The sequence below is a fragment of the Periplaneta americana genome, chromosome 15, assembly GCF_040183065.1.
Source record: "Periplaneta americana isolate PAMFEO1 chromosome 15, P.americana_PAMFEO1_priV1, whole genome shotgun sequence".
Taxonomy (NCBI): domain Eukaryota; kingdom Metazoa; phylum Arthropoda; class Insecta; order Blattodea; family Blattidae; genus Periplaneta; species Periplaneta americana.
The window spans coordinates 1,158,426-1,174,063 of NC_091131.1; the positions used below are offsets into that span (position 1 = coordinate 1,158,426).

At 40.9% G+C, this 15,638-nt stretch overlaps 1 protein-coding gene across 1 annotated transcript in view; it reads right to left on the bottom strand.

Moving 5' to 3' along the window:
- The window catches only part of prom (prominin), a 51,213-nt gene that overhangs the window by 14,169 nt on the left and 21,406 nt on the right, over positions 1-15,638 (bottom strand). Inside the window, exons 7-14 of the mRNA XM_069848672.1 lie at positions 13,687-13,993; positions 12,315-12,414; positions 8,496-8,735; positions 7,999-8,224; positions 5,045-5,209; positions 3,297-3,431; positions 1,458-1,616; positions 1,166-1,299 (exon numbers count right to left, since the gene is read on the bottom strand). Of these exons, the coding sequence (XP_069704773.1) occupies positions 1,166-1,299; positions 1,458-1,616; positions 3,297-3,431; positions 5,045-5,209; positions 7,999-8,224; positions 8,496-8,735; positions 12,315-12,414; positions 13,687-13,993 (1,466 nt within the window). The remainder of the gene's footprint in view (positions 1-1,165; positions 1,300-1,457; positions 1,617-3,296; positions 3,432-5,044; positions 5,210-7,998; positions 8,225-8,495; positions 8,736-12,314; positions 12,415-13,686; positions 13,994-15,638) is intronic.

Below are 15,638 nucleotides of genomic sequence, written 5' to 3' on the forward strand. Positions count from 1 at the left end.
GTCTCATCGTAGATGGATGGAGCATACGTCTTCCTAAGTGTTGACTCATCCGGGATTGTATGTTGAGTATATTTTTCAAGGAATTCCCTGAAGACCTTATTCTTTAGTTTGTAGAGAGGAATATCAGCAGAGATGAGAGAACGGCACAGGTCGATGTTAAACTCAGATCTTACATTCGATGTTGTTGGTTGTGTTAAAAACAATTGTCTCTGCTTGGAATTTAGTTGTTTGTTGGCCTGATGTTTACTAGTTGTAATGTGTTGTTGCACCAGGAACTTTTGTGTAGATGATACTGCACACTGACACAAATTACAAAATAATATTTTATTGTCAGTTGATAAACCATCTTCTTTAAATTCTGAAATGTAACTTGTTAGTTTTGATTTTAAATTGACTGAATGACGTACTTTTGGCATATTTACCGTCTTTATAGTATGATTTACAAAACTGAACCTATGTGTACTCTGACTGGCATTTAACTGTTGAGCTGCACAACTGAAGTCTGTTAAAAATTTTAAATTAAATTAATACAGTTTTGTAACTTACTTTCCCATTGTTGATAGGACTGCTAATTTTCAAATAACTCTGATGTTAAAGGGATTACTGAACATGTGTTTAAATCTCTATTGTTGAAATGTATTTTTAAAAGTTAATGGAATTTTGTTTTGTTTTATTGTTAAACCTAATATAATATGGACTGTTTTATATGAAATATGGAAAATATATGGAAATTAACGAAAATATGTACTAAACTCTAAAATATGGAAAAATATGGAAAATAAAAGTAGGATTTTTCAACCCTACACATTGTGAAACATAAAGATAATGCAAAATATAAATTATATTAGCTTTATAAGTAAATATGTATTTACATATAAATCCTTTCCCTGGTGATTAGGATCTACCAACTGAGGAACGTGACACTTATCATTTAATGTTGAGATATTGTGTTTTCATGCGTCTGTGGCAGGAAATACTCGCAACTTTCAGATGCCAAGGAAAACATGCCGACACGAAAAGTGTAAGAAATCTGTAGTTAGAATTATGGAAGTGAGTAAGGTTCCAGCGTGTGAACGAAATTACATTTTGATGTTGTATTGAATTTCAGGTTCAGCTGTCCCTGTGTGAAGTTATGGGGCGTGCCTGCAAGAGTGGGGCTACCTACTCGGAGCTGCGGGAGTGCAGGAGTCCGCTGCCGCTGCGGGCCAGCTGCTTGTAGTGGCCCACCAGCTTGAGGCACAGGGGCGTGGCCACCAGGAACAGCAGCAGGCACCACACGGTGGCGAACCAGAACCCATTCTGTGACAGGTACAAATAACTGCTATTCGTAGTGGGGTAAGACTGTCATGCAAATTTTTTCCCATGATTTATTTTTCTGTAACTGAAGTTACGTGGACCTTTACAAAAAACTGGGAAGCAGAGAAACGAATAGTGTGAACCAGATCATCGCCACATACCAGAGGATCCATCCCGTGCCGACAGAAGAGCAGGCGCATGTTGTGGTACAGGTCCCACACTGGGCGGCAAGGAGCAACGCCGTGCTGCGTGGCGTTCAGCACGTGCGCTCTGTACTGGTCCAGGTAGCTCACAATGCGATCTGTGTAGTTGGCAGATTTCTGAGGAATACAGATACAGCTTGATCAAGAAATTGGACTCACTGCTTTTGGTGATAACCTGATAACGAGGAACAACATAATCTGCCTCCTTGTAGTGTTCCTCAGGTCGCGAAAAATGGATTACAATGGTGGTGAGCTTCGAAACAACATTTATGAATGCTTTCCTGGAATACAGGGGCTATCAGCATAGCAGCAGAACAATCCTGGTGTGACTGAGGGAGACCACGAAAAACTTCAATCGGGATTGCTGGTCTTGGAAGATCGAACTCCAGACCTCCTGATTTCAAAGCACTCTGACTCCAGGACTATCATGCTTGGTAGATCTTGACACATAATACAGATGTAATATACATAAATCAGATTTACAACATTAACCATATGTATAAATTAAAACAATCATTTGCCACTCTCACCTCCACATTGATATGTCAGAATGCCTGGACAAAATCCAGGAGGGAAACACGGATCATTAGCGTAAAGGTATCTGGTTGCCCCTAACAATCTCGCAAAGAAAAGTCACCATCATATTAACAATTTAATAAACTACAGAAAACAACAAAGCAGAGAGTATTACTAAATAACAAAAATTATAAATCTTACAAATAGAATAACGAATGGTGAAAGAAAAACAAGTACACACAAGATAACCAAAAATATTGAACAGGAAATCTAGTGCTGATGGCACACAAAATACATAGCCTGGTGGCCCAAAAAATGTAATAGAAAAAAAAAACAGATTAAGACAATAAAAAAATATTTCTCTGAGGGAGAAAGAATATAATTAGCAATAAGATAAGAATAATAGATAATAACGATATCTGCACCGGGAGGCCAAATGACGTGAAACTATAGGGAAATAATTCCACACTGCCCAAACACTGGGTCAAATGATGATAACTAAATGTACAACTCCAACCTTGAAACGATGCACATATTGGCCTATATAGAAACGACGACACACATCGTACAACTACCAAACCACACAAGGATTCGGGCTCAAGAATCTTCTTCCACGTTCCACAATGATGATGATCAACACACAGCATATAATGGATAATGAAGACCTGCAAGCTGGTCTGCTTCCCAAGCAGATACGTCGTAGCTGGCCCTTAATATCGAGGAAGCGCCGTCAAGAAAAATGCCGCAGTGCAGTCCAGTTCGTTCCTGTGCAGTTAACAGGGCAGTCGTGCACTTTGCGATGTACAGGCTGGGTGCACCAGAGAGTCCAATAGTGAGGTGGGCCACTGCTGTAAACGTTCCAAGACTGGCTCTCGTCCCAGCTAGGCAGGCTGATCTCCATCAACCATCATGGTTTAAAAGCTCCAATCAGAGGTCAGGAAAAAAAGGATGCATTCATATAAGGAATAATACAACATTTAGCCACTAGAGTCCAAGATATATCCCTGCAGCATGCATATATACCACAACACTACGACACCTTTCACGGTCACTGCAGAAACTTATCACTGCCAGTATAACATTTCATTACCACAACACAATTGACTGCCACAAACATAACAGAACAAGAAAACAACTTCAAGAAGTAGTGAGAAGAAAGAGAGAAAATGGCGCAAGGACAACCATTGGACAACATCAAAACAACAGCAACAACAACACTTTTGGTGATAGGAAAAATAATGATGAAAATAATAAGGTGTAGGATGGCGACTGTGGTCATACCTCATAGGCGATATTGCTGCCTTGGTTATTGATGAAGTACTGGATGGTCTTGAGGTGGGAAAGGGATTGGTTCACTTGTCGTTGAAGCGGCATCATCTGCATCTCCAGGGCTGTCAACTGGTACACCAAATCTTCCTGCATACAGTATAACAAACAAACTTGCTTACTCTAGAAACCAACGTGAACTAAGTTGAAGAGCCATGTTGCGTTACCAACTAGGAGTTGATGTGTTAGATTAACATTGATTGGTTTAGTCGTATTCTGTGTCTAGCATTGCTGTTGTCTACACATACAAGTGACACGTGTAATTATACATCACACCCATTTAATATCACTAATGATATTCGTGCAAATCAAGATTTTCAGGTATAACTCCCTGTAAAGTTGATTTGAATAATTTCGAGGGAAAAATTGTTCCGGAGCCGGGTATCGAACCCGGGACCTTTGGTTTAACGTACCAACGCTCTACCACTGAGCTACTCGGGAACTCTAACCGACACCAAAGGTCCCGGGTTCGATTCCCGGCTCCGGAACAATTTTTCCCTCGAAATTATTCAAATCAACTTTACAGGGAGTTATACCTGAAAATCTTGATTTGCATAATACACGTCACTGTTCGTTAACAGAAAACCACGATTTAAGTCACACGGAGTTAGTGTGCACTCGAAGTTGGTTGCTTGACGGTTGTCAGCTCACTTTGAAGTCTGTGGATATAGAGGGAAAAATTGGATTGGTGTCGGTTAGAGTTCCCGAGTAGCCGAGTGATAGAGCGTTGGTACGTTAAACCAAAGGTCCCGGGTTCGATACCCGGCTCCGGAACAATTTTTCCCTCGAAATTATTCAATGATATTCGTGTCTATAGTTTTTCATTCAAAAGTCTTCCATAAAATGAAGCCATTTACTGTGAATTCAGTTAACAAGATAAACTTTCATTTTATGGGTTGCACAGAGAAGACATTTATTCTTTCCATATAAAAATAAAGATTTCTGATCTCAATTAAAAATCGCACGTTTTAAACAGACATAGTTGTGCACAAATTTTCAGATACTGTAAATATTTGTCATGTTTGACAATATTTACTTAAATCGATATTGGTAGAAGCATTGGAAGGGCATTCTACTTATGAATCAACAGCACTTTGAAAACAGACCATTCGAAAGAAAAACTATACGTAATGTACAATAGTCTACGAGTGTGATTATAATGACTGACCTGGAATTGTCACGTGGTCTTGCATTGTTTTTAAATTGTTTGTAGCGAGGAAGGAATTCTGAGTAAATGTAGGACTTAGGCAGGATGGTAACATTGGGTTATGCTAATTGCATAAAGTAATGCGTGTAGATATCTTCAGTTTCTAGTAATCGCCATTTTATGCATTTTCAAATAAAGACCAATTGATTTATTTTAGTAAAATCATCTTTTTGCATGTGTTCATTCCAGTTTAACTTGTAGATTCTGAATGTGAACAAAACCCATCCAGCAGTTGAATAAATCGCTGTAAATAATTATACAGAGAGACAGATAGACAAACTGACTGGCTTGTTGAATAACAATATGCCAATAGTTTTCGTGAAAATCTCAAAATATAATTTTTGCCGGATCACAGTATTTTAAGTGCACACTTCGCATAATAAGACTGAGTCACTGAATCACCGAGTTAGGACGGCCATTATTTTTGTTCGTGCCCTACTTTTCAAAGGCAAACAGAATATCTTCCTCATTTGTGTGGGGAGGGGCATGTCGGTACCTTGCGTTGTTCCAAAGGCTGAACGTGAGTGGCCACAAGCTGGCGTGTGGAGGTGGCCAGTGTGTCCAACCTGGACAACGTAGCTCTGTCTGTGATCTGGTTAGCCACGCTCGTCATCTGGTCCGCGAATGATGAGAGGTCCTTGCCAGTCACCTGGCCTGTGATCTGTTGTGCCCAGAAAAAGAAACTGAAGCCATGCGCCTTTGACTAGTAAAATACTAGTGATCTTAAAAATTCTGCCACCAGGTAACCTTATGCTCTAATGAATTGAAATTTTCTATGGTTGTTGTTCATTATATCTACTATCTTATACCATTTTAAAGCTTTGAAGGAACAATTGGTAAAAAAAAAAAAAAAAAAAAATGTAAAAATTAAGATAATTTTAATGATCTGAGTGTTGGTTGCAAAATATAATAAATTGTGGTGAATTTTTTAAAATTAAAAACAATTTCTAATTAACCGAAATATTAAATTTCCCTTCTATCAGCAGTTTGAAAGTTTCTGTACTCATTATCAGGGTTGGGGTATTCGCAACGAATTTCTTTTATTATGTGTGAAGGTATGACTTTTCTGCTTCCTCTTCCGAGGAGATTTCAAGAATTAATCCAGTAAACAAACTGTAAGCTACATAGCATATACCATTAAGTACGAGAAAAATTCGTACCGGCACCGGGAATCGAACCCAGGACCTCTCAGCTGTGCGCGCTGAGTGCTCTCTAACCAACTGAGCTATGCCGGGACCCGATTCACGACGCCGGCCGAACTCCTCTCGTACTTAATGGTATAAAAACAAACTGACTAGTCATACTAGTCGAGCAAAATATAATAAGGTGGGCGAGACCTCATTCATATTTGATACATACATAGCATATGTTTCTGTTATTTACCTCCCTTAACTCTTCCCTTTCAAAATGAAACTCCATCCTCACCATCGTAACATGCCTAGCAGTATTCAACGTGTCTCTGTTTGGTACAACAGCGTGAAATGCATTATGAAATGTACTCATAATACACTCAGCACTTCCCTTTACATATCTTACCATTGCACTTTCACAGCAACAGAAACACTCTTGATGAGTTGCTGAAGAAACACATTCACCACAGAAACACCAGTCCGTGGTTCCTAGCTGGTTTGCATTCTCACTGCTTTCTTTCCATATTCTTATAATTTCGCCTTTCCTAGGCTCAAATAGATACGGCCTGATTCCAGCCATGATTCGTGGAAATAACTATTTCATATAAGACACGACACCAGACACCAGAAACTTACACTAATAATAGAAAGATACTGACACGGGAAGAAGCTTACAATTACTGTACCGTATAAAGCCCAGTTGCTGCTACTCACGGCTGGCATACTCGCCGAGTGGAGTTGTGACGTCACTTCTGTAACTCCGGGAATTTTTAAATGTGGATTGTCACCATTCTATTAATTGTACGACGGTCCGGTTTTCACAGAAACCAATCTCTACATCTACTCTGTGAGAATCATTTTCTATCTAAAAGTGCATTTTTTAAGTTGACAGGGTCTTTAATTTAAGTGACGTGTTTAACAAAGCTTCTTATGTTCTTACCTGGAATTCCACACAGTATTTCTCTAACATTTTCATCTGAAACAAGAGACATCCACTTTTCAAGTGTTTTCAGCTTCGTTTAAAAATAAAGACTCACTCTTATTCAGATGTTTAATTAGGATTGGTATCGACGTAGCTTTATGAAATTTGACTTGTGCGACCTTCATTGTATTTTTTTAACATAGAGATTTGAAGTGGGCACCACTTCGGGAAAAATGTCCGTTACCATTTCTGTAATACCTACTCTACACCCATGATGGTTCTTGACAGGAGCACGCTGGTAACAGACGTAAAGAAAGCTATAAAACGGATAAGTAAAAAAGCTGGAGGAGTTGACTGCATCAGCATTGTCCTATTGCATAAAATCATCATCATCATCATCATCCTTGCGTGTATTGGGTCTAGTGGCCCGTATACGTAATATTGCCAACTGTGACACACATCTTTAATGCCTCGCTATGACCTCGACATATCCGACACTATGGAAGAAAGCTTATGTACGTCCCCTTCCTAAAAATAATAATCCTCCAAACCCAAATGATTATCGACCTATAAGCATCCTGCCCACCCTGTCAAAAGCATTGGAACGCATTGTTCACAAACAACTGACGGACTTCTTGAATGTACACAATTTACTTGATGAGTATCAGACACGCTTCAGAACTGGACATAGCACAAATACAGCATTACATAAAGTTACAGAAGACATATGGGAAGCCTCCAACAAACAACAATTGACTATTGACACTTCTTCTTTTCACCAAAGCCTTTGACTCAGTTGGCATAGATCTTTTAGTATGCAAGCTCCGAGCTCTTAGTCTATTAGAAAATTCAGTTTCGTGGTTTACTTCCCACCTTCAAGTACGCCAACAATGTGTGCGGGTCTGCGATCGTTTTTCTTCCTGGCGTACCATGAGTGCTGGTGTACCACAGGGTTCAGTTCTTGGATCTCTACTTTTTACATCATCATCATCATCATCATCGTCATCATCATCATCATCATCATCATCATCATCATCATTCCTCCAAGTATTAGGTCATGTGGCCTGTTACGGCCCAGCGTTTCTTAGGATGTCCCAGTGATCTCTTTCCTTGAGGGAGATAACGAAGCATAGCTCTTGGGATTCTGTGCGATGACATCTGTTGTAGATGGTCCATCCAATTTCCCTGGTAATTTTGTATATAGTGGAGAATTGGCTTTAGACCCAGTTCTTCCATTACTTCCTCATTTCGTTTATGGTCCCATCTTGTATATCGCATATCATTGGCTGTTATCCTGCTTTCATCCTTCTTCTTATTGTCCATGCTTTGCTTTCATAGCTTAAATCTAAAAAAAAAAAAAAAAAAAAAAATGGATTGGTCATGATTTACCAAACTGACCTGGATGCGGTGTCTGGTGAGGTTGACGGCGGTGGCATGTAGGAGGGCCTGCAGGTGGCGCTGCAGGTCGGGGGTCAGCAGCTGCAGGTCAGACAGATCCACCTGCAGGCCACGCAGCTCAGAGTGCAGAGCGTCCCACCGCCGGTGGTCAGTCGCTGTGTCCACGTCCAGCACCTGCTGCAGCCGGAAGGCTGTGTATGTGGAACTGTTGTCTTTGCAGGCCCTGCTAATACAATTTGTAAACATGATCACTGTTATTTAAGGACAAAACATATCAAATAAAACACTGACGTCACAATACAGTTACTTACAAGCCATAATTGGTGGCACAGTGACCGAATTTCATACATGCTACAAAAGAAATTTGGACATTGTCAAAGCAAATATCTTCAGTTGTGGATACAGTCATGGCAATATTCGGCTTCCAGAGTAACATAAAAAAACTTAACAATAAATACAACTATAAAAATCAAGTGGGATGCAAAACTGTCACTCACTGGAGGACATCGCGCACTGGCACGTCCAGGGTGGCGTTGCCGTACAGCAGGTTGGAGAAGAAGCCGCCACGGTGCTGGAAGAGCACTCCGGGGTGGTCAACAAGGCGAGTGAGTGCTGAGTACTGGGGCTCGTCGTACAGCGGGCGACACACAAACACCTCGCCGTGCCCCCCCACCAGCAGGGCGCTCAGTGCCACGCCCCACAGCACCACGGACAGCAGCGACACCAGCACCAGCGACCTGCGACGCGTGGAAACAATGAACAACAAACAATCCAGATGACGCCATTGATGAGCAATACGGGAACAAGTGCAGTGATGTGGAGAGCAAAATTAGAAGCTTGTGAGAGAATCAGTGTGGAAAGAGAAAAGTTGATAAGTGAGGTAAAGAGAACGGGAAATGATCAAGAAACAAGTCGAGGACGACAATCTGGTGGAGGAAAATACAGAGACTGAAGGAGAAACATGAGATAAATAAGAGGGGAGGTAGAATAGAGAATGACATAAGAGCTGAATTGTTAGAGAAGGAAAAGTCAGGAGGGAGAAGACAAACGGGCAATGAAGCAGAACTGGGAGAAGTGTAATAAAAAGTAAGGAAACTGAAGTGAATCACAATAGTGTGATAAAAGGCAGGTGTTGGGATTGGGGGAAACATTTGGTAATAAAAGGAAACACATTGGAAATTAAATAAAAATAAGAAGGAAAGTGAACTGGGGGCATGAAGAAAGTGTACATAAGTTGATCTGCATTGAAACAACAATGCTCGAATTAAAAATAGTGTGTAGGGTTGATAAGGTATAAAATTGATGTTATTAGACGAAGTAAGTATCCTTATTGGAAATAATGAGTAGTTACCATAAGGCTAGATTGAAATATGTAGGGCAGTACAGTAATACTGTTTCTAAGATATGAGATGGTAGGCCATTAAATTTATGACTACAGTAAATGAAGAAGAATTTGAGTGGGATGAAAATAAAAATATTATATGACGGTAGCTAAGATAGTTAGATAGAAATATGCTAAATTATAATGAAGGTATTTATCTATACTAATAATAAATCTGTACCCGAAATTTTTCTGGTAATTTTCGATTTTGCAAAAATAATTGGTCCTAACATATATAATTAACCATCCTGAAACCGAAAATTGCTTTTTTTTAATTTTTGTTTCTATGTCTGTCTGTCTGGATGTTTGTTACCTTTTCACACGATAATGGCTGAACCGATTTATATGAAAATTGGAATATAAATTAAGTTCGCTGTAACTTAGATTTTAGGCTATATGACATTCAAAATACGTCATTTAAAAGGGGGTTTATAAGGGGGCCTGAATTAAATAAATCGAAATATCTCGCTTATTATTGATTTTTGTGAAATATGTTACATAACAAAAGTTTCTTCAAAAATGATTTCCGATAAGTTTTATTCCTTGCAAAATTTTGATAGGACTGATATTTAATGAGATAAATGATTTTAAAATTAAAATACAATGCCATCTAAGGCGGTGTAATGAAATGAAAACAAATGACTACGTCTATAAGGGGCCTTGGACAACAACAATCGAAAGCTATGAAACATAGCGTACAGAGAATGTTTCTGTGTTTGTATGAAGTAATATCGAAAGCTAAATTAACCGATTTGTATAATTAATTATTATTTCACGATTGAAAAGTGTAGTTTCTCTAGATGGACATAATGCTATAATGTTATTACAGTAACTTCTGAGTGGTCTCTGGACCAAATGATCGCATTTTAATTATATAAATACAATTTAAATTAAGTAACATATTAAACGATTTATCCTTCTATCAAACACGAATGTTCCCTGGATCAAACGTCCTATTTTAATTATGTAATTACTTTATATTTATTTCTAACAGGTGCATTGGAGCGCACGGGTACGGCTAGTAATAATAAACTATTATTCATTCAGCTTTCTCCAAGTGGAGGCTGCCTACAAGACAAAGCTTACTATAAAATTATATATATGTATATATATATATTTATATATATATATAAAAAGGTAAAGGTAAAGGTATCCCCGTAACTTGCCATGAAGGCACTTGGGGGGCATGGAGGTAGAGCCCCATGCTTTCCATGACCTCGGCACTAGAATGAGGTGGTGTGGTCGGCACCACGCTCTGACCGCCTTTTACCCCCGGGAAAGACCCGGTACTCAATTTTATAGGAGGCTGAGTGAACCTCGGGGCCGTTCTGAAAGTTTGGCAACGATATATATATATATATAATAAATTGTAGGTAAACAGTTATAATGAAAAAAATAGAAAACAATGAAGAAGGGAAAGAAAAAGAAATAACACGATTACAAATAATTGAAAACGATTAAACAAGTCATCATTAATTCTAGAAGAAACATCAAATCTTCCTAGTATCTGTTTGTTATCAGGTGATCACAGTCATCTATTCAGCATTAGTTGCAGGACCCAACTTAAGTGGGCAGATCGCCATAGGAAAGAGGTCAGTCTATTTAAGTGTAGAGATGGTTTCTTAGAATTTTTATAGATCCCTTCACTGCAGACAGAGGTACTTCAGTAACAAGAGTTTGTCTTAGACCAAACTGCGCGAATTTTTTGTGATGGTTCCTCTAGCCCCAATCAGTAATTTAATAACTTTGATCGATATTAGATGATATTTTTCTTTATAGTATGGTATAGTGAGATTGTACATATCGCATTTTTCCTGATGTATCTCTGCAGGTTGATTTTCATGTTTCCATCCGTACAGTTGGATCAATTATGAATCCGCTTGTTGATCTTGTCGGGATAGCGATGATGTCAATATGCCTTGTAGACCTGTTTGTGGACAAACCATGGACCTCCTCCTCTACTTTGTAGCTTTTTGTTCTTAGGACCGATGCTAGGAGGGACGAATCTTGTGGTGACGACTGTTCCTCAGTAATTCTCCAAGAGGGCAGCTCCCAGAATGTGAGCAAGTGTTTCTTTCTCATGGCGACAGTGTCGGCAGTGGGTTCCATGGTTGCATGTGGAGTTACGGATGGTATTAAGTGACACGAAGTTAAGGTTAAAGAGCTATATTCAAGAGATCCATTTTAATGGACAAGACTTTGGATTTGCTTAGATTAATTTGTAATCCAATTTCTTCAAACTTGGAAATAGCCTGGTCAGTGAGATGTATAGCACAGTCTACATCTTTACTCACAATGGCAATGTCTTCAGCGAATGCCATTATATTTATATTTGGGAGGCCAGGCATTAAAGAATATCCAAACTCTTCTAAATTCTCATCAGATGACAAATCTCTCAAGATATGATCTGTTGATAAATTATACAATGAAGGAGAGAGGGGCGAACCTTGTAAAACTCCTTGTTTGGTAATGACAGGCTTCGTCTTCTGATGGTTAGTCTCGATTTGTGTGGAATTTCCATTTTGCAAGACAATGATGAGGTTAGGTAATTTGGGAGATATGTTTAGGAAAGATAATGTTTGCTCCAGGTGACTATGGCCAATGCTATCGAAGGCCTTGCTTATATCAAGAAATACTAAGGCAAGGTCTTTTTTCTGACTTTCTGCTGAGGAGAGAATGGATTCCAGTGTAGAAGTATTTATAAGACAGCCAGGAGAATTTGTGAATCCTCTCTGATGTTCTGAGAAATTAACGAATTTTGTTTCTGATCTTGATAAAATACTAGGCACTACAGCACTGTGATTAGTAGTAGTATTGGTGCTGGTAATAACCATCACGTGTAAGAAAATTAATGAAATATGCAACAGTGATTGAACATGTAGCTACTTTGGGAAAAGTAGGTAGAGCGAGTTATTAATGTGGCTCATTGACTGACACGAGCAGAGTGGTGGCGGCGCGCCGGGGGGAGCCACAGCAGCCGCAGCTGAGCCCCGACACCAGCAGCAGCCACACCAGGAGCACCAGCAGCGCCGCCCCTGGAACAGACACATCTCGGTATATATCATGGTAGGGACAACAAGATCAGAGAAGACCAAGGTCAGGTCATGTTATGCCAGAAAATCAGGAGTGAACAAGAATAAACCATGTTAAGCCTGAGTGATTCCCAACATTCTTGCTGGCTAGAAACCTTAGCATGACTGATAAGGCAAGCAAGACATTGAGGTAATGCTCTGCAATTCTGCAGCAACATTCACATTTCTGCTGCCAAATTGTTGTAGTTCAAGTAAATTTGGTATACTTGCATGCCATTAATAGCATGTTAACAAAATCACAGTTGATAGGAGACATATCATTGATAAGAATTAATCATTGGAACAACCTCAGAATTACTAAATTTTGTAAACTTTGTGAACAAGATTTAGTTGCGAGAATTTGCAACAGTATTGAACGTATCAACATTTGTCATTCTCTCTGATTCTAAAGCAGCATTATATGCAATAAATTCATATAAAATGATGTCAATCCAAATTAAAGAATGTCACAAAATGATCCAACAACTTCAAAAACTACAGAAAAGACTTCAATTGCAATGGATACCTGCACATTGTGGAATTGCTGGAAATGAAACTGCCGACTTTCTTGCCAAAAAAGGATCCAATTTAATGAAGATTACAAATACAAGCCTAACTTTTACATCCATCAAAAGACTAATTAAAAATAAATATAAAATCAAGCAAAACCAAGCACTATGTACCAAAGCCAAAGATAAAAAATGGAGCATTTTAATAAAAAAACAAGAAATTATTCCAGAAATCCCACGTAAATCTGCAGTAGCAAAATTCAGACTGCTTACAGAACACGAATATTTGGCCAAACACTTGAATAAAATAGGAATTTACACAAATCCAAATTGCCCTCTATGCAACAAAGAAGAAGAAATGACTGAAGATCATCTCATAACCTGTGAAGTTCTACCTGATGGATCCACCACAGAGAAATATTGGAGAGCAAGAACGCTAATGGCTTCGTTGCCAAAGCCCAGCATTAGATAACAACAACAACAACACATTTAGGGAATTACAATCCAAGAAAGATCAAAACCAGACAATGTTTTGCTAAAGAAGATCGGGATCAGGACAGAACAGACCAAAATAAAATCATTGTTGACCAAGAGAGATCGAAATCAGTCTGTGATAGAAAAGTGGAGACTCAAAATGAGTCTATGACAGACTAGGAGATCAGAACATGGTAGATCAAGCTCCAGTCTAGATAGATAAGAAAGTCAGGCTTAGATAAGGTCGTGTTACCCAGTCCAGTGAGCCAGCGCCACTCCTCGATGCCTTCCAGCGCATCCACGGCCTGCAGCACGTCAGCGCGGGCACTCTCCACGCGGTAGCTGAGGTCGCGCGCCACGACGTCCAGCGCCCACACGGCGTCGTGCAGAGCGTCCCGGCGCCTTGCCAGCTGCCCCCGCACACCAGCCACAGCGCCCCGCGTCGCCTGCCCCATGCGCTGCGGGATGAGCTGGAACTCACCACGAGCCTGCTGTGTCGCGGCTGATAGGTTGCTGCCTCGCAAGTCCCTGAGAGCTGCCAGGAGCTCGTCACCCGCCAGCTGCGAGCAGACGTGAGCAATCATTATGATGCTGTCCCCTGCCTGAATGCATGCAGCACTCCTCGTCTCATCAAGGTCCGAACATACTCCAAAGTCCGGCACAGTTCTTACTGTCTGAGCCTTGCACAATCCTTCATTATCCACAGGAGGAATACAGCGACGATTTTAAGTGCTCCACAGAAAGAAGTGCAGTAGGTTGGGATCTGATGAGTGTGGAGGCCGAGCATGTTCATATCTTGATGAGACGACGAGCTGAGTGATTGGTTAAACAAAGGTCGAAGTCAGTAGTACACCTGTTGAAGTGAATAAGTGAATGGCTGGGTAAACGAGGGTTGAAATGAATAGTGAATGGATGGATACATGAGGGTTGAATGAATGGTGAATGGATGGGTAAACGAGGGTTGAAATGAATAGTGAATGGATGGATACACGAGAGTTGAAATGTATAGTGAATGGATGAATACATGAGGGTTGAAATGAATGGTGAATATCTACACCACTGTTTGTGAAAAGTGCAACACCCAGAAAGAAAGGCTGGAACGACTCCAAACTCGAGAGATGTGTAGAACAGTGTACCGTCAGTAATTGATTACGTTTCCAGACAGATGGCGTACACAGAGGCCCAACAGTGAGGTCTCTTGTGTCACCAGCAAGGTCAGTGTTATGCCTTGCTCAGTCAGTGCAGAGCCTCCAAACGAAGTGGAAACGTGAAAGCTGTGCAGGTATGCCTCGTCAACGTGGAAGGACGCAATATGAGCATGTGAGTGAGTTTGAACAGGGCAGAATGGTTGGTCTCCGGGAAGCAGGTTTGTCAGACCGTGACATTTCGGCTCGTGCAGGGCATGCTGCTGCGACAGTGATGCGTGTGTGGAGCCAGTGGATAGAAGAGGCGAGCGGGTACTGGACCACGTAATGTGACCACAGCACGGGATGACCGCCATCTTGTCCGCATGGCCGTGACGGCCTGTACAGCTTCATCCACAGTGTTGAGTTGACGTTGGAGTACTGCAACGGGTGTGGATCTGTCTGCGTCAACGGTTCGTCGCCGTCTTCTGAGGGCTGGACTAGTGGCTCGCATGCCATTGCGTCGGCTTCCATTGTCCAGAAACCACCAACGCCTCAGACTGCAATGGGCACGTGAACGCCGTCACTGGCGTGCTGAGTGGCAAAATGAAGTGTTTTCGGACGAATCCCGCTTCAACTTGTCCCACAATGATGGCTGCATACGAGTTAGACGCTATCGTGGTGAACGCAATCTGAGAGCCTGCATTGTTGAGCGGCATAGCGGACAAACGCCTAGTGTGATGGTTTGGGGCGCCATTGGATACAATGTGCGATCTCGCCTCCTACGTATTCAGGGCAATCTGAACACCAGCCGCTACATTAGGGAGGTTTTAGAGTCCGAGGTACTGCCCCTCCTTCAGGCAACTCCACATGCCATATTTCAGCAGGGCAATGCCCGGCCACATGTGGCGAGGATTGTGCAAGCCTTCTTCGAAGAACGACGGGTATCACTGCTTCCCTGGCCTGCACGTTCGCCAGACATGTCACTCATCGAACGTGTCTGGGATATGGTTGGTCGGCAACTTGTTCGTCATGGTCCTCCAGCACCCACTCTTGACACTTTGTGGGCTCGCATACAAAC